The sequence below is a fragment of the Trichosurus vulpecula genome, chromosome 1, assembly GCF_011100635.1.
Source record: "Trichosurus vulpecula isolate mTriVul1 chromosome 1, mTriVul1.pri, whole genome shotgun sequence".
Taxonomy (NCBI): domain Eukaryota; kingdom Metazoa; phylum Chordata; class Mammalia; order Diprotodontia; family Phalangeridae; genus Trichosurus; species Trichosurus vulpecula.
Genome location: NC_050573.1, coordinates 309,615,447 through 309,638,883, shown reverse-complemented (window position 1 = coordinate 309,638,883; position 23,437 = coordinate 309,615,447). Strand labels below are relative to the sequence as shown.

Below are 23,437 nucleotides of genomic sequence, written 5' to 3'. Positions count from 1 at the left end.
AGGGTAAAAATAGGTTAGTGACTTTTCTCACCTAATTCCAAAATCATTTTTCAGAATAGCAGGACCAATACTTAGCTCCACTAATAGTATATTAGTTTTCCTGGCTTCTCACAGATTCTCTAACACTATGCCTGATAGCTTCTTAGTTGTTAACTGCTGTCCAGAGCTGGGAATATTTGGCTTAGGCAGGCACATCTATTTTTTGGCAAGCTCACAGTGGCTTAGAGGTAGAATACAAGGGTTCAGAGAACCCTGTGCTTCAAAAGAGGAGATAGGGTGGGGGGTGTTTCTAAGTTGCTACCTGAACTAGGACAAAGAGAAATCTAAACCCTGGACCCTGTAGCCTTGTATTCTGCAGGCTAATAAGCCACAGACTTACCTATTCTGTTCTACCCCATATTCCTATTTTGGAATTTTGTGTTGTATCTGGTTCTGAGAGACAAGGAAGAGCCTGATGTTAAACTCTTTCAAGCAAGAAGGCAAAAACCTCTCTGCGGGCAAACTCTGGGGATAGATCCCCAATTCAGCCTGAGGATACACTGGATCATGGGCAGACAACAAATTAAATCAAATTCTGGGTCTCCTCTGGACTATACAATCAAAGTTTATTTTCAAATAGGGAAACTGCTGAAAGAACTATGTCCAAAGCACTTAGTGGTCTGTTTTATATGGAAAGGGTATATTAACAAAAGCCCTTTCCAGCAATCACCAGATGATGGGAGTTTTGATTTAGATAAATTAATCTATTTGTGAGGGATTATGGAAGTGTACCATTCTAGGCAGATGGACCATTGGTATCTTTGAGAAGCAGGAAAAAAAAAGTATTATTGCTAGTTTATAAGATTCTCTAGATAAAGAATAATTTAAGACCAATTAGGCACATCTGAAACTTCCTCTCTTCCCCAGCCTAGCAAGTCTCATTCTTTCTTCCCTAGACTCTGAAACCCTACAGACCTTATGATTTTCATTAAACATGGTGAAAAATATATTAATATATTAAATATATTAATAAAATAAATTAAATATTAAGTTACTTATGTTTGTTTCAGTAATATAGAGTATATGCTGTGAGCATTATTTGCATTCTGCGTCCTGACTTTCTCTTGTAGCCTGATGAGCCAAAGGGAAAGGGCAAAAAGAATGTCAACTTTTCAACTAAAAGTTTCAGAGTTTTCAAAGGATACAGTCTTATCTCTAGGCTCCTAATTCTGGCCAATTTGGGGATGCAGAGGGACAGAGACAGAAATGAGGAAAGAAGATCAATGTTGGAGGAGTTGTGAAAAGATAAGCACACTAGTATATTGTTGTTGGAACTGTAAATTGATATGATCACTTTGGAAAGCAATTACGTATTATGCAAATAAAGTGACTAAAATGTCCATACATTTTGACCTAGACATTCCATTATTAGGCTAATACCCCAAGGAGATCATCTATAAGAAGAAAGACCCCATATGCCTTAAGATATTTTTATAGCAGCACTTTTATGAAGGCAAAAAATTGGAAATAAAGCTCGTTGACTGGGGAATGGCTAAACAAATTGTGGTATATGAATGTAAAATTGTAAAAATTGACAAATATAATTAATATAGAAGCAATGAAAGATCTAAATGAACTGATACAAACTGAAGCAGTCAAAAAAAAACAATGTACACAATGACTATGAAAATGGAAACATAAAGAAACACAAAACAATCCAGAGTGAATTTTACAAATTTACAAGAAAAAGTCTGGCTCCAAAGAAGACATGTGAAAAGATACTTCTACTCTAACGCCGTTGCAGAGATGGGAAAGCTGTAAATGTAATAAATTTCATTGTTTTCAGACTTTTTCAAATTTGTTGATCGGTTTTCCTGACTTCTTTTCCCTTTTTGTTTTTTAAAAGAGTATTCTATAGGACGGCTCCCTGGGAGAGGGGAAGAAAAATGATATTGGGGAAAATTTTGATGATATAAGAAAGAAAAAAAAGATATAAATACAAATTTATTTTTAAGAATCAAATTAAACAAAATTTAAAAAATAAAAACAAAAAGGTATGTATTCCAAGCAGGCCAACAGCCTTCAAAGGCATGGAGATGGGATTTGGAACGCTAAATCTGAAGGAAAACTAGGTAGTCAGTTGAAGAAAAATAAATAATTTTGGCAATTTTATATGTATGGCGTTGAATAAGTAAATTAAGTAGTTTCACTATTTATATTATGCTATGTTGTCCTACCCATGAGCAATTGATATTTCCTCAATTACTTAGGTCTGTATTATTTCTGTAAATTGTTTTTTATAGTATTTCTATAGTTCTACCGTGTATCTTGGAAGGTAGACTCCAAGTATTTTATGTATTCTGCAGTAATTTTAAATGGAACTTCTCTATCTCTTCCTGCAGACTTCTACTGCTACCATATAGAAATGATGATAATACATGTGATTTTTTTCAAGGCTCATACCCAAAAGAGAACAAAGGAGGAGGAAAACATCTTTTATGCACAAAAATATTTATAGCAGCTCTTTTCATGGTGGCAAAAACCTAGAAACTAAAGTGACTTCTAATTGAGAGATAGCTGTGTGGCATAGGAATATGATGGATTACTATTATGTACTAAGAAATGAGGAAATAGATGATTTTAAAAGCCATAGAAAAACTCCTGTGAACAAAGTAAAGTAAGCAAACCAGACTAACAATCTGTACCATAACATCAATAGTATCAAAATGTACAATGTTGAGGAATTTTTATAAACTGATGAAAAATGAAATGAGCAGAACCAGAAGAGCAATTTATATAATAATGACATGGTAAAAACAAAAATCTTTGAACGTTGTAAAAACTAAGATCTGAAAAATAACCATTCATGACGCTAGAAGGCTGTTTAAGAAACATGAGATTCATTACAGAGAGATGATGGATTTAGGGTGCAGAATGAGACATACATATTTTTGGATACGGCTATCGGGGAAATTTATTTTATTTGATTATACATGCTAAGATAAATGTTTTAATTTTCTTTTTTTTTCTCCAATGGTGGAGAAAGGGGAAAGAAAAATATTTGTTATTTTTCTAAAACAAAATAGAGAAGGGGAAGCTAGGTGGCACAATGAATAGAGCACTAGCCCTGGAGTCAGGAGGACCTGAGTTCAAATCCAGCCTCAGATACTTACTAGCTATGACACTAGGCAAGTCACTTATTAACCCTGACTGCCTCCAAAAAATTAAACAAACAAACAAATAAATGGAGAGTTGGGAGGTGTTACAGATATGAAATACTACATTCACTTTCAGATCTGCTCTTTGTTTTAATTTTGCAAGAGGGTTTTTTAAAAGTGAGAATGGACTATAACTATAATATAAAATAAAATGCATCAATAGTATTTTTTATCAGCATTTGGGCACACACCTATTAGAGAAAATATTTGCTAATCAAATTATTCTAAATTTAAATATATCTGCTTAGAAAGAAACACCAAAGGGACCAAAATCCATCCTGCTTTTGAAAATCTCTAATAAAATCCATCGTAGAGATATAATTTATAATATTCCCAAAGATTAAATTTCACAATTAAGAACAAAGTTCAGGTTAATAGTGTTTAATTAGGCAAAACAGTAGTTACTTAAAGCAATTTGGAATTATGCAAACAAAGTGGCAAAAATGTCCATATTCTTTGACTCTGGGTTTCCTGCTAGGCATTTATGGCAAGGAGGTCACTGACAAAAAGAAAGCCTCCACATACACCAAAATATTTACAATTTCACTTTTTGTCGTAGCAAATAACTGGAAACAAAGTAGACGTCTATTGACTAGAGAATGACTAAATGAATTGTGGAATGTGGATATAAAGAAATATTGCCGTGTTTTATTAAATTATGATTTTGATGACTACAGATAAATAGGGAAAGATTATATTATGCCAAGTGAAGAAAATGCAAGAAAATATATACGACCACAAATTGAAAGAACCATCACAAAACGAAACAAAACGAATGTTGCAAAATCACAAAGAATAACCTTGGCACCAAAGAAGATATATGAGAAGAAATATCCTCTACTCAATTTCAAACTCTCAGGGAAAAGATAGGTTCCATTTATGTGGAACACTGAATATAATGTCAGATTTTTTTCAATATCTTCACCAGTTTTACTGATTTTTTTTCTTCACTTTTTTTAAATTTTAAATTCTTTGTTATGAGGATGGCTGTTTGGGAAAGAGAAAAGGAGGGATACAGGGAAACTCAGGTAACATAAAAACAAAAGATATCAATTAAAATTTATTTTTAAAACAGGAATTTAAGAATGTGATGGAGAATTACGTGAAATAAGCCTAGAGGTTTATTTATGGAGGGCATGCAGCAGAATGATTAAAAATAGAATTGTTCTTGATCATATAGACAAACACCTTAGTTTTGATGCAGTTTATTGGTAGTCTCATTTTTTTTTTAACTAGCCTTAGATGTTTGGGGATGCTAACTGGCAGTATACCAATGGCTATGCACACTGACAGTATTTCTGAACTGTTGGGTCTTTCGGGCAGCTAAATCAAGGAAGGAAGCTTTTTATATTTGCAGAGACAGATGATTCAGTGGATTAGCCTAAAAAGACACTGAAGTAGCTATTTTTATCTTTCAGTGTAGGGGAGAGGGAAATAAGAACTATCATGGGGAGGAAGCCTACATATTAAGGCTTCTCACAAAAGTTACAAAAGTTACCAAAAAAAAAAGTTACTGAACTTTTTACAGGCAAGCTAAGAACTTAGTTTAAAAATTATACTTAAAACTATTATCTAAACCTACACTTGACACAAATGTTTCTTTTACTAAGTAAAAGAATATCCTAAATGGAGACTGCAATAGAAGTTTTAGTAAATAATAAATTGATTAAAGCCCATTCAGGGACTTGGTCCATCACAGGCAGAAATTCATACAGCAGTAGCACCTTGAATCATGAGGCAGGGTACAGCTGTCACATGAGGCACAGGACAAGATAAAGACCACAGAGATATCACAAGGAAATCTTCCAAAAACAACCCCACTCTACAATTATTTTTTCATTCCTTTCTACTTCCTCAGTACAAAAACATTCTGTCTATACAGCATTACTTTGCATTTGTTCATGTTGTCTTGGAATTGCTCACTAGCTCCTTCATATATAAATGTTTCCAGGTAGATTATAAGAACTTCGAGAATAAGGATGTTGTATGTTACTTTTTTACTTTTTATTTCTTACACCCCTAACTTGATGATAGGTACACAATAGGCACTTAATAAAAGCTTAATGTACATCCTTTTGCCTTTTGTGAAATTTGTATTTTTTAAAGGAAACCATGTTGTGATAGGAGTCATACCTACCATGGTTCCTTACTTCACAGCATCGCAACAGATTTTTCCCTAAATGCTGACAACACTAGTTGCCATTTCCTTCTCCAGCTCTTATTATAGATGAGAAAACTGAGGCAAACTGGGTTAAGTGACTTGCCCAGGGTCACACAGCTAGCCAGGGTCAGAGAGCAGATGTGAACTCAGGAAGATAAGTCTTCTGGACCTCCAGGTCCTGTACTCTATCCACTGGGCTACCTAGCCACCCCTAGAAGACTGCTAGTAATAGGGAATTCATCACTTCTCCCAATTGTTAGGAAGTTTTTCCTTATAATTTGCCTAAAAGTACCTTATCTAGTCTTCTATCCAAAAGCTTTTGGCCACATCTGTAATGGGCAATTAGATAAGAGTAAGAAAAGTAAAATATGTAGATTTCCTAGAAAAAGTAGGATAAGTAAAAAACAAATCCTATCATGGCTGATCCATAATTTTTGAAAAAATTCTACTATAAGAGCCATGCTAATGATTGCTAAGAAATACGGAAAACAAAGTCATATTCCAATATCTCGTTGTACTATGGAGGTGGTCAAAGGACCTCAAGGAAGGAATAAAACTGGCAAGTCCCAAAAAGCTGGAAAAGACTTGAAAAATATTATGTGTCTATTATTGAAGGACAAGCCTAGCTCAGTGTAGAGATGGCCAATACCAGGACATTGGACACTTGGTGGTAAGTTTTTTCAAAAACTCATGAAGATTTACTGAGGCACATAGGGGTTTTATCATGCAGTGGAGGAAGGGACAGCCAATGAAATAATGGACATTTTAAAGCATTAAAGTAGGAAAACAAAAGACATAAGCAAAACTTGAACTTCCTTGAAGAATAGCAGTTGCATGACATTTTTTAAATTTTATCCTACACTTACAGATGCCTATATGAACCACAAAACCCTACTAGTTTTAATAAAAGGCACCAGGAATTCCAAATTTTCTTGGGTTTTTTTACACATTAAATGTTTTTCTGTTCCTGGTCTATCTTTTGGAAATAATAAAACAACAACAAAAATACCTAAAATTAACATAAGAGTTACTTGACTAGTGAGCAAAGAAACAAAAGCTTCATCTATCATAAATATGTTTTCCTACAGTTTCTTCATCATATTTTATTTCTTCTATATTATATAATACTTCTTCATTCTTACCAACTTGTTGTGAGGAAGGAAAATGCAATATGTACTTATAGCCACTAGATGCTGCTAGTGACATTCCCTTTTCTTTTGCTCTTTAATTCTTCTAAGGGGGAGCAATAAAGGGAAAAAGGGATAGCTAAATGGTGGCTAGGAGGAACAGGGGATTTCTGTACAAATTATTACATATAATACACATAAATTTAAATAATAATGTTCCTTGCAAAAGCAATGACAACTCATTTTGAGAAAACAATGAATGGTGTTTTTATTTTTTCTTTGGTTAACAAAGGCATAAATGCCTTACCCACCATCCAAGGATAATTTTTCCAAGTGCTACCCTTCCCCCTAAAAAAATCAGTGCTGAAAGACCTGGTTAATATTAGAGGTAAATAAGGACAAAGAAAAAAGTTAAGATTTAATAATTGGTTAGCAAATTAAAGATATTACATATCACCAGTCACTATGCATAACTTCTGTATATTATTAATAAGTTTGGCTTATTCAAGGATCTGCCAGAGCCAGATACTTATATAGGTGGTATTTATATAAGCACTGGACTGGATGTCAGGAAGATCCTGAGTTTGAATTCTGCCTTACTAGCAGTATGATCCCAAGTATGTCACTTAACCTCTTCGACTTAGTTTTCTTATCTATATGTATATTATATATGTCTATATACGTCATAGGGCTGTTGTGATGATGAAATGAAATATGTAAAATATCCTGCAAAAATTAAGCATTATATAAATGATAGTTATCTAGCTTATCATTGTCATTATCATTCTCTAGCTACAGAAGCTAAAAGAGTCTGATATTCTTTAATTGACCTTCATATAGTTATAATGTAGCAGAGGGGTTAATCTAAATGGAATTATAAACCTACAGACACACATAGGAAGCTAAGTATCCAGGGAAGAACTTTTAGATACTTCTTTGGAAGATGCTTAACTCATTTTATTTTCAACCAGCTTAGCAAAAATATTTTTAATATTCTTTCTGCATCTGAGGCCTTAGAGTCATTTTCTGGTATTTTCATGACTGAAGGCAGAGTAGTACAATGGAAAAACTTTGGGATCTGACATCAGAGAACTTTGGTTCAGATCCTGGCTCTGCCAATTACTACCAGTGTGACTTTGTGCCCTTCATTCACCTCCCTGAGCCTTAGCTGTTTCTGTTAAATGGAGAAGGGACAAGTGGCCTCTACAATCCCTTTCCTACAAAACATCCTAGGAAGGGACTTCATTAATCAGTAGAGATCCTCCCTTTTGACAGGCCTCCCTTATAAAAGATTTTAACTGAAATAGTCTTAGAAATCTTTAACTCAGCTGGCTGCTTATTTCTGTCAACAAACCAGTTGTAGACACAACTTTATCAAACTATTCTTCAGTTCCCAAAGTATAAAGTACAATGGCACTCTTTTGTTGGCTCCATGTCAGTTATTTTAGTTTTAGCCTTATATACACAGAAGCACCAACTAGGTACTGTAGTAAGCGGCATACTGAATTAATACACGGCTAATTCATTTTTCTTAAAAATACTTTTGGCTGATTGCTAAGTCTGTATCTCAAAGAGATTTTTTTTAAAAAAAAGGCAAAAGGATCTATTTGCACGAAAATATTTATAGCAGTTCTTTTGTGGTGGCTAAGAATTGGAAATCAAGGGGATACCCATAAATTGGGAGAATGGTTGAACAAGCTAATGGTATATGATTGTGATGGAATATTATTGTGCTGTAAGAAATGACAAGCAGGATGATTTGAGAAATACCTGGAAAAACTTACATGACCTGATGTAAAGTGAAGTGAGCAGAACCAGAATATTATACACAGTAACAGCAATACTGTGCCATGAAGAACTGTGAATGACTTAGCTATTCTCAGCATTACAATGATCCAAGACAATCCCAAAGGGCTCACAATAAAACATGCTATTTGCCTTCAGAGAAAGAACTGATATTGTCTGAATACAGACTGAAGCATACTATCTTTACTTCTTTCTTTTCTTCCTTTCTTCTCTTTCTTGTTTTCAAGTCTTTTTGTACAAAATGACTAATATGGAAATGTTTTATATGATTGTACATGTATACCCTATATCAGGGAGAGGGGAGGGAGGAAGGGAGAAAGAGAATTTGGAATTCAAAACTTAAAAATAAATGTTAAAAATTGTTTTAACATATAATTGGGGGGGGGCATAAACTATTTTTTAAAAGAGATTACTGGTAACTTTGAAAAAAATACTTTTGGCCGGATATTTAACTAGCCGTTAGGTCCCTGACCTCCTACGGTTCTCTAACATCTTTCCCTTATCTCCGCTTCCAGATTAGGAACAACTAATAATCTTTAAAGAAAACTCTTTTGGATGTGTTGTAGAAAGAGATACATGGTATATGAAAAAATTAGTTTTAAAAATTAGCAGTTAACAGCTTTCATTGAATTCCTAGTAAAATTCCTAGTAAATTCACTGAATTCCTAGTAAAAAGCTTTGATGTAATTTGAAAATTAACTGAGCACACAGCAGATGCAGGAAATAAAATTAGATTACATTTAACAATTAATAATTTATATGTAGCACTCCTTCCAGAGGTGCTATGAGAATTAAATTGTTACTAGAGAGAGGCAGTTGGGCTCACTGACCGTAGCAACAGATTGTCAAATTGCTCTCTGAGGTCCACTCTTAGGCAAGAAATGGATTGCCTTATGACCATGTCCAAATCATTTCATTTTCTCTATGCTTCAGCTTGTACATCTCTAAAATGTAGTGAAGATACACCTTTATCTTAGGGTTGTTGTACATGGCATTGCTGCCATGAAAAGGATGACTGATGATGGTACTGTAGAAAACCCTCCATAGCAGTTATGATGTATGAAGTACTTTGCATGCATGCACTCACACATGTGTACAAGCACCACACTCTTTATTTCCAGGGTAAAGGTAGTCATCCCAAAGTAACAAGTCCTTTAGTGCCTAATAAATGTGTCCCATTAAGTGATCAGGTCCCAGGCCTCCCATGGAACATATGTGGAGAATGTATATACCTGCACCCTGACCACTTCCAGGCACATATATGCCCAGTGATAAAAGACTTGACACTTGGAGGTGGACATCACTATATCACTATAACACACACTGAAAGGAAATCTGCCCTAGAAGTTGGGAGCCCTATCAATCAACAAGCTTATTAACTGCATACACTATGCCAAGAACTCTGCTAGGAGATAAGGATAAAACAGTCCCTACCCTCAAGAAACTTACAAATATAGGTAGGGGAGGATAACATGTACATATAGCAGCTGTTGGAAATTAGAAAAAGCCACATTAAACCCTAAAGGAAATCTTGTTTTTGCTTGAATTTGTATTCTCAGAGATTATCATAGTACCTGACCCCTAGATAAATGTTTAATCTAATTTAATGTAACTAGGAATTGTGAAAGGTGGAGGTGAAGAAGCAGAGCCCACGAGGAGATGGACTGCCATTACAAGGAGCAATAAAACTAGTTTGGCTAGGTTATGTGCCTGAAGGAGGATAATAAAGAATAAGGGGTCTAGGTTCAAACACTGGCTCTGATTCGAACTTAGTCACTAAAAAACTATAGGATTTGGCCACTTGAAGCCTCAGTTATCTCAGCCGTAAAGTGAGAGTGGCAGGCTAGGCAATGTGGTATAACAGAAAGTGTATGAAATTTGGAGTCAGAGAGTTTGGGTTTGAATCCTGACTCTGCTCTTTACTGTGTGACTGAGCAGTTTCCTCAGCTATAAAATGACTCAGTTAGATTAGAAGGCTCCCTTCAAGCTCTAAATCCATGAACCTATGATCCTTTGAGTCTGAAGTTTAAGAGCAATGCTTTATCATACTTCATTTTCCCACTGTTACACAAGGGAAATTATATTGACACAGTATCATAAATATGGGACACTGATACAATTTTACATGGAACTATACCATAACCAATCAATCAGCAAGAATTAATTTGGCACATAAGTCAAAGTATGATTAATATGAAAGGTAGACAACCAAAGGATTATTCCAAAATTCTTCAATTCTTGAAGTACTAAAGTAAACCCATTAGAGATGCTTTCTTTTAACCCTAGAAAAATAGCTTGAACACATCTGTAATTGAATATTTTCAAAAGAATGTTTTATGTCCAATGGAAAACTATTCCCACAATTATATGTTAAATAAAAGAGATAATAACAAAAGAATTAGCTTTTACATTTATTAGTATGGTCACATTCTTGTGTATATTTTAGTCTCATAAAAACAATGATTTTGATAGGACTAAGTTTCAAAAGACTTCACTGAAATACAAATAACAAAATAAATCTGAGTGAAGTAATAGAACCAGAAATGGATCAAACATCAGTGGGTTTGAATCCCAGCTCTAACGTTACCTAGAACAAGTCATTTAACCCTCTGAGCGTCAGTTTCTTCCTGAGCTGGGAAATGAGGGGAAATAATCTTAAATGCCCTCTGTGGTCTCTGATTGTTCTAACCTCCCTCAAACTTCTATAAAGATTACTGACCATCAGTTGCATGGTGGAAATTTAATAATCATAATAGCTGACATTTATATATCACTTACTATGTGGCAGGCACCGTGCTAAGCACTTTGCAATCATTATGTCTTTTGATCCTCAAAGCAACCCTGGGAGATAGTTGGTGGTTCCAGAAACAGTCACAGAATGGAAAAGAGAACACCTAGTTCATGTCACTCATCTCACATATGGGTCCCTTAGTTTGAGTTTAGCTGCCTCACTAAGGCAGAGGTTCTTAACCATTTTTGGGTCATGGACATACTCTAGCAGTCTGGTCATGGCTGTGGACCATTTCAGGTAGCTTAGAAACTGGGCTTGGAATCAGAAAGACATCTTCCTAAGTTCAAATCCAGCCTCAGACACTTACTAGCTGTGGGACCCTGGGCAAGTCACTTAATACTTTTTGCCTCAGTTTCCACGTATGTAAAATGAGCTGGAAAAGAAAATGGCAAATCACTACAGCATCTCTGCCAAGAAAACCCCAAATGGCAGGAAGAGTTGGACACAACTGATCCACAGAATGGACCATTTCTCAAAATGTTTTAAAAGGCTCAAAAAATAGGATTACAAAGAAAATTCACTACATTGAAATCATATAGAGAATTAATATATTATTATATTAACATTATATATTAAACACATAATTTTCCTAAGATTACATGGTTTCCCATACTATACTGAAAGTTTTTGTTATGTATATTTAAATTTTAAGTACATAAAATATATAAAATACATACAAAACTGTTTCAATATAATAAGCTTCATAAAAAGAATTTGGTAGGACTCCTTCTTCACCTATTTTCCCAAACAGTCTACAAAGTATAGGAATTAGTTGTTCTTTAAATGTTTGATAGAATTCACATGTAAAACCATCTGGACCTGGAGATTTTTTCCTAGGGAGTTCATTGATGGCATGCTCAATTTCTTTTTCTGATATGGGGTTATTAAGAAATTTCACTTCCTTCTCTGTTAGCCTGGGCAGTTTATGCTTTTGTAGATATTCATCCGTATCTCTAAGGTTATCAAATTTATGGGCATGCAGTTGGGCAAAATAATTCCTAATTATTGTTTTGATTTCCTCTTCGTTAGAGGTGACCTCACCCTTTTCATTTTTGATACTGGTAATTTGATTTTCTTCTTTCTTTTTTTTAATCAAATTGGCCAAAGGTTTATCAATTTTATTGGTTTTTTCATAAAACCAGCTCTTTGTTTTATTTATTAATTCAACAGTTTTCTTGGTTTCAATTTTATTAATCTCTCCTTTGATTTTCAGTATTTCTAATTTGGTATTTAATTGGGGGTTTTCAATTTGCTCTTTTTCTAGCTTTTTCAGCTGTATGCCCAGATCATTGATCTCCTCTTTCCCTATTTTATTCATGTAGGCATTTAGAGATATAAAACTTCCCCTAAGAACTGCTTTTGCTGCATCCCATAAGTTTTGGTATGTTGTTTCATTATTGTCATTCTCTTGAATGAAGTTATTAATTGTTTCTCTGATTTGTTCTTTGGCCCACTCATTCTTTAGAATTAAATTATTTAGTTTCCAATTAGTTTTTAGCTTATTTTTCCATGGCTCTTTATTAAAAATGATTCTTATTGCATCATGATCTGAAAAGGATGCTTCGACTACTTCTGCTTTACTACACTGGATTGTGAGGTTTTTATGCCCTACTACATGGTCAAATTTTGAGTATGTGCCATGTACTTTTGAGAAGAAAGTATATTCCTTTTTATCCCCATTCAGGTTTCTCCAGAGGTCTATCATATGTGCCTTTTCTAAAATTCTGTTTACCTCCTTAACTTTTTTCTTATTTATTTTGAGGTTAGATTTATCAAGTTCAGAAAGGGGGAGGTTGAGGTCTCCCAATATTATAGTTTTGCTGTCTATTTCTTCCTGTAACTCCCTTAACCTCTCCTCTAAGAATTTGTATGCCTTACCACTTGGTGCATATATGTTAAGCAATGATATTGCTTCATTGTTTATGGTGCCTTTTAGCAGGATATAATGTCCTTCCTTATCTCTTTTAATTAAATCTATCTTTACTTTTGCTTTGTCTGAGATTAGGATTGCTACACCTGCTTTTTTTACTTTAGCTGAGGCACAATATATTTTAATCCAGCCTTTTACCTTTACCCTATGTGTATCCCCCAAATGCGTTTCTTGTAAACAGCATATTGTAGGATTATGGTTTTTAATCCATTCTGCTATCTGCTTCTGTTTTATGAGAATGTTCATCCCCTGCATGTTCAGAGTTATGATTTCTATCTGTGTCTTTTTCTCCATCTTAATTCCCCCAGTTTATGCTTTTATTTCTCCCTTTCCCCTTCTCCTCCTCAACAAAGTTTTGCTTTTGACCACCGCGTACTAATACCCAAACCAGGTAAAGTCAAAACAGAGAAAGAAAATTATAGACCAATTTCTCTAATGAATATTGATGCAAAAATTTTAAATAAAATATTAGCAAAAAGATTGCAGCAACTCATCACGAGAATAATACACTATGACCAGGTAGGATTTATTCCAGGAATGCCAGGCTGGTTCAATATTAGGAAAACTATTAGCATAATTGACCATATCAACAACAAAACTAGCAGAAACCATATGATCATCTCAATAGACGCAGAAAAAGCCTTTGACAAAATACAACACCCATTCCTATTAAAAACACTAGAAAGCATAGGAATAAGGGGAACTTTCCTCAAAATTATAAATAGCATCTACCTAAAACCATTGACAAGCATTATTTGTAATGGGGATAAACTAGATGCATTCCCATTTAAGATCAGGGGTGAAACAAGGATGTCCATTATCACCCCTATTATTCAATTTGGTACTAGAAACATTGGCTGTAGCAATAAGAAAAGAAAAAGAAATTGAAGGAATTAGAATAGGAAAAGAAGAAACTAAATTATCACTTTTTGCAGATGATATGATGATTTATCTAGAGAATCCTAGAGAATCAAGTAAAAAACTACTTGAAATAATAAACAACTTTAGCAAAGTTGCAGGATATAAAATAAACCCACATAAATCCTCAGCATTCCTATACATTACTGACAAAGCCCAACAGCAAGAGATAGAAAGAGAAATTCCATTCAAAGTTATTGAAGGCACTATAAAATACTTGGGAATCTATTTGCCAAGACAAACCCAGGGCCTATATGAACATAACTATGAAACACTTTTCACGCGAATAAAATCAGATCTAAATAAATGGAAAAATATCAGTTGCTCATGGCTAGGCCGAGCTAATATAATAAAAATGACAATTTTACCTAAATTAATCTATCTATTCAGTGCCATACCAATCGAACTACCAAAAAATTTTTTTACTGAGCTAGACAAAATAATAACAAAATTCATTTGGAAAAACAAGAGGTCTAGAGTATCTAGGGTATTAATGAAAAGACATGCTAGAGAAGGTGGCTTAGCCACACCAGATATTAAACTGTACTACACAGCAGCAGTCATCAAAACTGCCTGGTACTGGTTAAGAAACAGGGGTGTGGATCAGTGGAATAGGATAGGTACACAAGTAGGAGAAATCAACAAGTTTAGCAATCTACTCTTTGATAAACCCAAAGAGGCCAGCTTCTGGGCTAATAATTCACTATTTCACAAAAACTGTTGGGAAAATTGGAAAATGGTAGGGCAAAAACTGGGCATAGACCAATATCTTACACAATATACCAAAATAAAGTCAAAATGGGTTCTTGATTTGGGAGTAAAAGCTGATACTCTAAGTAATTTGGGAAAGCAAGGAATAGTTTACTTATCAGATTTATGGAAAAGTAAAGAATTCATGACCCAACAAGAGATAGAGAGCATTACAAAAAGCAAAATGGATAATTTTGATTATGTCAAATTGAAATGTTTTTGTACAAAAAAAAGCCAATGCAACAAGAATTAGGAGGGAAGCAGAAAATTGGGAGAAAATCTTTGCAACTAGTATCTCTGATAAAGGCCTCATTTCTAAAATATACAGGGAACTGAGCCAAATATATACGAATACAAGACATTCCCCAGTTGAGAAATGGTCAAAGGATATGAACAGGCAGTTTTCAGAGGAAGAAATTAAAGCTATCTATAAGCATATGAAAAAATGCTCTGGATCACTACTGATTAGAGAAATGCAAATCAAAACAACTCTTAGATACCACATCTATCCTGTCAGATTGGCTAAAATAACAAAACAGGAAAATGATAAATGCTGGAAAGGATGTGGGGAAATTGGAACATTGTTGCATTGCTGGTGGAGTTGTGAGCTGATTCAGCCATTTTGGAGAGCAGTTTGGAACTATGCCCAAAGGGCTATAGAAATGTTCATACCCTTTGACCCAGCAATACCACTTCTAGGGTTGTATCCCAAAGAAATCACACAAGCAGGAAAAGGACCCATATGTACAAGCATATTTATAGCAGCTCTTTTTGTGGTAGCCAAGAATTGGAAATCAAAGGGATGCCCATCAACTGGGGAATGGCTGAACAAGCTGTGGTATATGAAGGTGATGGAATACTATTGTGCCATAAGAAATGGGGATGATGCAGACTTCCTAACGACCTGGAAAAACCTACAGGACATAATGCTGAGTGAGCGGAGCAGAGCCAGGAGAACGTTGTGCACAGCCACAGATATATGGATTCCGTGAGGACCAACCCTGACATACTGCGCTCTTTTCAGCAACCTAAGGTGCAAGGACAACTCCAGGGGACTCACGATGGAGAATGCTATCTTCATCCAAAGAAAGAACCCTGAAGTTTGAATACAGATCGAGGCGCACTACATGCTCGCCTTTTTTGCTTCTCTTTTGTTTTTGGGTTTTGTTTTTTCTGGTTCTGTTTCTTCTTTCTCATGATTCAGTCCACTGGTCATAATTCTTCTCCACAACTTGACTAGTGCATAAATTAATTCAATGCGAAGTTATACATGATAGTTATATGAGATTCCATGCCGTCTTGGGGAGGAAGGGGGGAGGGAAGGGAGAAAATCTGGAACTCAAAACTATGTAGAACCGTGTGTGGTAAGCTAAAAATAAATAAATAAGTTAAAAAAATATGTGTGTGTATATATATATATATATATATATATATATATATATATATATATATATACACATACATACACACACACACACACACACACACATATCCCGGCTTCTTTTCTAATCCTATGCGTTTTGAAACCTTTAAAACATTCTGAGCAATGGCATACGCACACATATACTTAAACTCAATTTCAGAACCCCCGGACTGGCTTGGAAGAGTGTGGCACCCAACCGGCGGCTCTGGCACTTGGACTCCCGGGACACCCGGACGGCACCTGTAGGTACCAGGACAAGCTGGGGCGTCCGGGCTGTGCACCAGCTGACCAAGCCGTAAAAAGTTTTACTTCGGGTCCAAACCTGCGGGGGAAGGTGGGAGGAAGGAGACAGTCTCCTCCCCACCCCTATCCCCCAATCTCTGCATCCCCCTGGCTCGGAGCGCCAAGGCTGCTACCGGAAGCTAGACTGCCGTGGGCAGAGGGAGCGATTCCAGCGCCTGTGCGCCACACGTGGGGAGACGCCCACGCACTCAGCGTTAAAGGCAAAGATACGGAAGCCACCCGGGCAGTAACCTGCCTACCCCTTTGACCGGCCCGCAAGAGACCCTACCAGGCACCGCGCCCCCTCGGGCAGGTCACAGCCTCGCGTGGGTCAGGACTTACCAGCTCGTTGACGTTCTCCCGATACTGGGAGCACTGTCTCCCAGCACCTCCCTTTTCCTAGGGCCTATCGGGCCGAAGAGAGGGCGGGGCCTCGAACGTGGGGGGCGGGGGAGAGGGACGTTCCGGTCCTGTAAAGCGAAGGAGCGGGGGTGTCTGGGAACGAGAACATCTCCCACTTCCCGCGATAGTCGGGACCAGGAAGACGCTTGCAGAGCCGAGCCGTGAAGCAGTTGTTGCCGCTGGTGCTGCGGGAGTCGCCGCCCTTGCTGTGGGGAGTCGAGGCGTAGGCGGCTAGTCCGGAGGCGGGCCCAGGTCGGGGCGGCCCCTCCGGGCCCGCGGCAGCCCCAGGCACGGTCTGTCACGTTCCTGCGGGGAGGAGCCGAAGCACCTGACAGATTAAGATGGCGGCGATGTCTGCGGGAGGCGGCAGCGGCGGCGTGAACCCGTTTCTCAGCGACTCGGACGACGACGACGAGGAGGTGGCGGCGGCGGCGACCGAGGAAGAGCGGCGGCCCGGCCTGCGGCTGGTTCCCGGAGGCGGCCCGGATCCCGGCTCGGGAGGCTCCCTGTCCCCGCAGGAGCCGATGGCCGGGGCGGGCGGAGGGCGTCCGGGGGTCCCCGGCGGAGACGCGGCCTCGGTGGCCCCCACGGGAGATCCTCCAGCCCGCCTGTCGGTGGACTCTATCGCGGCGCAGCTGCTGCGCGACCAGTTCCTGCTGACGGCCCTGGAGCTGCACACGGAGCTCCTTGAGAGCGGCCGGGAACTGCCGCGCCTCCGGGACTACTTCTCCAACCCCGGCAACTTCGAGCGGCAGAGCGGGACCCCGCCTGGAGTGGGAGGCCCCGGGATCCTCGGGGCTGCCGGAGCGGGGGGTGCCGGAAGCCGGGAACCGAGTGTGATGCCAGGCGGAGCACAGCTCAGTAAGTGGTCTACACTGCCGGCTTAGCTACCGCCTGGGTGTGGATGTGGGCAGGGGTGACAGCTGGGGATGAGTTGGGTTTGTTTTTTGTGCTGTGCATTTTTGTTTCGCTTGAGGGGCTGGGGGCGCGTGGGGAAAGGAAGAGAAAATTTACTTAGACTCTTACAGGAGCCTGAAAGGTCTTTTAATTATTGTTGGGAAACAACTGTAATCAAACCTTGATTGAAGTTGCGTTTGATCTTCATGTTGGGGGAGGGAAGGAAAGGTCCAGGGGAAGCTGCCAGGTTAGCAGGTTGATTATCGAATTTAGTATCTTTATGTTTTCAGCTTTTGATGGGTCATTTCATGAATTTCCATATCAGGAAGGAAAATGTTTTACAAGAGAAGGAAAAGTAATTCCATACACGACAGAACAACATAGAACAAGGGCTTAGAGTACTTTTAAAGATCATCATAGTCCTATTTTATGCTTATAATTGGTTTCTTTTTAAGCGAGAGCTGCCTCCCACCCAGTCCTGTTATGCTTGATGTGAAATAACTTGGATGTTCTCGAGGTGGTGAAAATTGGGAAGTTGAGCAAAGATTCTCTGTGTTTTTGTATGTGCTCTTACTTCTGCTTTAGGCACTGGAGTACAAGGTTGAAATATATAGTTCCTGTGGGCAAGGACTTTGCACTCCAGGGGGATGAGATAAGTAAATAAATTATTATGGTGCAAGTTAGCATGTAATTGTTTAGGAAAAGTCAAACAAACCTTAGAGATTCAAGGAAGAAGGAATCACTTCTAATCACAGTCAGGTAGAAACTGGCCTCTTAACTGAGTCATAAAATTGAAGGTGGCTCGTAGGTTTTAGGATGCCATAAGGGGACCATAAAGATAATTTAACCCACCTTGATCACAAATCTTAGCTGGAATGGGACAAGGGTGGAATATCCCACAAATTTGTCCTCTTTGCTTGGAACAAATTGAAGTATTAAGTAAGAGGACGAAGAGATGGAAAGAAAGAAGTGTTTATTAAGAGCCTGCTAGGAGCTTTACAAATATCTGATGTGATCTTCTGGACAATCCTGAAAGGCAGATGCTATTATTATCTCCATTTCATTTATAGTTGAGAAAACTGAGGCAAGTAGAGGGTGACTTGCCCAAGGTCACATAGCTAATAAGTGTCAGAAGCTAGATTTGAATCCAGGTCTTCAGACTCCAGGCCTAATGCTCCATCCACTGAGCCACCAGCCTGCCTAAGGGAAGAAACAGTAATAAGGTCAGTTTCTGCGAAGTGAAATTCAGTCAGGGCTATCAAGTTAGGTCTGAGACAAATCATTATAGATCTGGTTTGTATTTCTATAAGTTTTTGGACAGGATTTGACTTAATGAAATTTATGCCTTAGATGATCTTGACAGTGTTGTTAAAGATGGAAACTTCAGATAGCGAAAAATAGTTAAGAGGCTATTAGAGTAGCCCAGGGGATTGAGGACAAGGACCTGACATAAAATTGAGGGAGTGGAAAGGAAAATACATCTGTGCTGGATATTGCACTTCATTTCAATAGGATTGGGTTGACTGGATATGGGAGGAGACAGTCAAGAATGACGTAAATGTTTGAACCTGGGTGACTGAGACTGATGGTGTTTTTAAGAGAAAAGGGAAGTTAGGAGGGGGCAAATTTTGGAAGGAATATCATCAATTTTGAATTTCCTGAGTTTAAGATGACATTCTAGATCAACCAGCCAGTCAGCAAGTATTTACTAAGTTTCTACTACATGTCAGGCACTACTACATAACTGCTGATTCAAATACAAAGAATGAAACACTTCCAATTTTTCCAGAGTTTGCAGTCTAGCGGAAGAGAAAACAAGTATATCTAGAAATATATACAACACTTTGGGCAGGAAAGCACTAGTGGTTGGTGGAAATTAGGAAAGGCTTCATGCAGAAGATGATTTTTGAGATTCATCTTGAAGAGAGGGCATTTGAGCCAGGGTTAAGAAAGGGAGTACATTCAAGGCATGGAAGACAGCTAATACAGAAGCACAGAAATTGGAGATGGAGTGGCATGTATGAGGAATAGAGAGAATGCCATTTTGAGTAGACTCAAGAATGCAGGAGAACAAGTAATGTACAAGTAGGTTAGGTTAGAAAGAATTTGGGACCATGCTCTGTAGGACTTCAACTACTTTTGGACTGGAGTGTTGACAGCCTTGAGGAAGAGAGCAAAATGAAGCTGTTATAACCATCTAGGTGAGACAGAATGAGGTCCAAGGTGGTAGCTATGCAAATGGAGAAAAGGGATCAAACATAAGAGATGTGGTGAAGAAAGAAACTGCAAGATTCAGCAACCAGTTGAGTATGTGGAGTGATGGAGAATGAGGAGGCAAGAATAATGTTTTTTGTGAATCTGGAGTCAGGAAAATGGTGATGCCTATATAGAAATAGGGAAGATTGGAACAGAAGGTTTAGGGGAACAGATGATAAGCTCATTGCCCACGGGGACTATATAAATATTTCAACTTTGTATTCCTATGCCTGGGACAAAGGAGGAACTTAAATTTATGTATCATTCATTGCTCAACTTCCCAATTCTCATCACGTTGAAAACAACCAAATATTTCACACAAAGCATAACAGGATTGGATTGAGGCAACAGGGTCTCATAGTTTACTATGATTTAGGAAGCTTTCATGTAAAAATGTCAATAAATTGAACAATTCTTGATTAAAAAGAATCCAATTAGAAAGCATAATGGCCATTTTTAAAAATAAGGACTGTGATGGTCTTGAAAGTACTCTAAGCCTCAAAAGCTTTGGTTTTATGTTGTTCAGTTAGCCATGGGGAATTACTTTTCCTTATCCTGCAAAACGTTTTCGTTCCTGATGTTCAGATTCATAAAATGACAATCAATGTTCGGGGGGAAAAAAAAAAAGATGTTGCCTTTGAAATGTCTGATAGGCAGTTGAACAGTTGGTTATTCAATGCTGGAGATCAGAAGAGATATGAGGGCTGTAGGTCTGAGCGTCATCTGCATAGAGATGCTACCCCCATGGGAATTGATCAGGTTACAGAGAGAGAATTTGGAGAGTGAAAAGAAGAGGGCTTAGGACAAGGCCTTGGAGAACACCCCAGTTAGGAAGTGAGCTACAGATGATGAATGAATCAGCAAGGGAGAATGAGAAGGAGCAGTCCAACAAGCAGGGAAAGAACCAAAAAAAGGGTGTTAGGAAAATCCAGAAAGGAAAGAGTTGTCAAATTGAAGAGGGTGGTCAGCATTGCCAAATGCAACAGAAAGGTTGAGAAGGAATAGGATGGAGAAAAGACTGAGATTTGGCAAGAGAGCACAGGTACCTGACAGTTTTAATTGATTGATGAGATCAGCACAAGCAAGATTGCAAAAAGTTGAAAAGTGAGTGAGAGTAGAAGAAATGGAGGCAGCTAGCGTACATAGCTCTTTCCAGGACTTTGGCTGAGAAAAGGAGGTGAGGTGTAGCACAAGAGCTTGAGGGGATAGTCAGTCTGTCAACTAGCATTTATTAGGTTCCTGTTCCCTGCCAGACATTGTGCTAAGCACTGGGGATACAAAGAAAGGCCAAAGACAGTCCTTTCCCTCAGCTACCTCACAGTGTAATGGGAAAGGCAGCATGCAAACAACTATGTACAAACAAGATATATACGGGACAAATGCGGGAGGGGTAATCTCAGAGAAAAGGCATTAAGACTAAGGAGGATTGGGAATGGCTTCTTGCAAGAATATTGGACTTTAGCCTTTTTAAGAAGGCCAGGGAATCAAGGAAGCTGATATGGGGAAGGAGAGATTTCTAGGAATGGGGGACAGCTAGTGAAAATGCTTAGTCAAAAGATAGAATGTCTTGTGCAATGAACAGGAAGGAAGACAAAGTCAAGAGTATGTGGATGGGAGTCCAGAGGAAAGGCTTTGAAAGCCAGATAGGATTTTCTGTTTGTTAATGACAGTAATAGGGAGCCACCAGAGTTTAATAAAGGGGAATATGATCAGACCTGCCTTTTAGGAAGATAACTTTGACAGCTGAGTAGAGGATCCACTGAAGTGGGGAGAGACTAGAGGCAGGGAGACCAACCAGGAGGCTCTATTATAGTAGTCTAGGCATGTGGGGATAAGGGCCTGCACCAGTGTGGTAGCAGTATTAGAAAGAGAAAGGAGCACATATGAAGGATAGTGTGGAGGGAGAAATGACAGAACTTGGCAACTGATTGGATATGGGAGGTGAGAGTGAGGAGTGGAGGATGACATCTGGGATATGAGTCTGAGTGACTAGGAGGATGATAGGATGAGGGAGAGTTGGGAGCAGAGATCATGACTTCAGTTTGTAAAGTATTGAGTTTAGATGTCTACAGGGCATCTAGTTTGAGATGTCCAATAGGCAGTTGGGGAGATGCGATGCTGGAGTTGGGGAGAGAGGTTAAGGCTAGACAAGTAGATCTGAAAATCATTTTGCATAGAGATAACTGAAACCATGGAATCTAATGAGATCACCCAATATAGAGAGAGAAGAGGGCTTAGGACTGAAGTTTTGTTTGTTTAAAGGATGAGGAAGTTTGGGCCTGTTTGATTGCAGTAAGGAGAGAATCAGTTGATAGAGGGAGACTTTGAAGATTCCAGAGAGATGGGAAATGAATGAGGATACAGTCTTCTAGAGAAGACAGGTAGGGATGGGATTAAGTGCACCTGGTAACTAGGTGGTTGCAGTGGATAAAGTGCTAGACCTGGAGTCAGGAAGACCTTTGTTCAAATCCCACCTCATGTGCTGACTAGCTGTGTGGTCCTGAACAAGTCACTTCACCTCTCTCTACCTCAGTTTCCTCAACTGTAAAATCAGGATAATAATAGTCCCTACTTCACAGGGTTGTTGTAGGGATCAAATGAGATAACATTTGCAAAGCACTTAGCACAGTGTCTGGTACTTAGTAGGCACGTGAATAAATACTTATTCCCTTCTCTTTTCAACCTATAGACAGGAGTTAGCCTTGCAAAAAGAGCTTCCTTTGTCTGAGACTAGGGAAACAGGGGAAACAGCAGGAGATGATGTTTTGGGATTTTGAGATGAAAATTCTTTGTCTTCATACTCTATTGCCTGGTCAAACTAACTTTCTTCTTTCTCACACATATACTTCCATGCCTGACTCTGGGTGTTTTCCAGTCTGTCCTCCATGCCTAGAATGCATTTGCTTTTCACTACTGCCTCTTTGGAAATTTTAGTTGCTATTAAAATTCAGTTAAAGGGTCTCCTCCTGTATAAGACCTTTCCTGATCTGCCTCCCTCCTCCCCAGCTGATATGGTTATCAGAATAAAACTTATTTTGACCTACTGATTGAAAGTTACAATATCGAAGTATATCCTTTTAGTTCTTTTACAAGTACGGAAAGCCTCAAGTTAACAGTCAATAAAGTACCAAAAATCTACTTTAAAATTCCAATGTCACTAAAGCCTGAGAAAACAATACAATGAAATTAACTTTTGTAACCATTAATATATAATCCTAGAATTTAAATATTTGATTTAAAAATTGGTTGGATTTTATATTGAGGCCCTGGGAAATGTCCAAATTCTTGTTTTTTTGTTTTTGTGTTGGAATTACACATACAGATACTAAATGAACTAAAGAGTGATCAGTAGGGGCTTGGAAATAATTTTCTTAAATAAAACTACAATGGCATTTATTTCCAACAGGATTTCACTTATATGAATGCATTTATTTTAGTCCAAATGTATGAAGACCTTCATTGAAACCAGCTTGAATAAATAAAAGCTCTTAGAGCAG

At 38.1% G+C, this 23,437-nt stretch overlaps 2 protein-coding genes across 7 annotated transcripts in view; one reads left to right on the top strand and one right to left on the bottom strand.

The window, feature by feature from the left end:
- PIGN (phosphatidylinositol glycan anchor biosynthesis class N) overlaps positions 1–16,771 on the bottom strand; it is a 215,984-nt gene extending 199,213 nt beyond the window's left edge. For all 4 annotated transcript variants that reach the window (XM_036765383.1, XM_036765375.1, XM_036765395.1 and 1 more), the window contains exon 1: positions 16,728–16,771. The gene's annotated coding sequence lies outside the window, so the exon portion shown is untranslated. The remainder of the gene's footprint in view (positions 1–16,727) is intronic.
- A 159-nt stretch (positions 16,772–16,930) lies between these two features.
- The window catches only part of RELCH (RAB11 binding and LisH domain, coiled-coil and HEAT repeat containing), a 143,208-nt gene continuing 136,701 nt past the window's right edge, over positions 16,931–23,437 (top strand). For all 3 annotated transcript variants that reach the window (XM_036755628.1, XM_036755624.1, XM_036755619.1), the window contains exon 1: positions 16,931–17,648. In XM_036755628.1, coding sequence (XP_036611523.1) covers positions 17,129–17,648 — 520 coding nt within the window. In that variant the 5' untranslated portion in view covers positions 16,931–17,128. The remainder of the gene's footprint in view (positions 17,649–23,437) is intronic.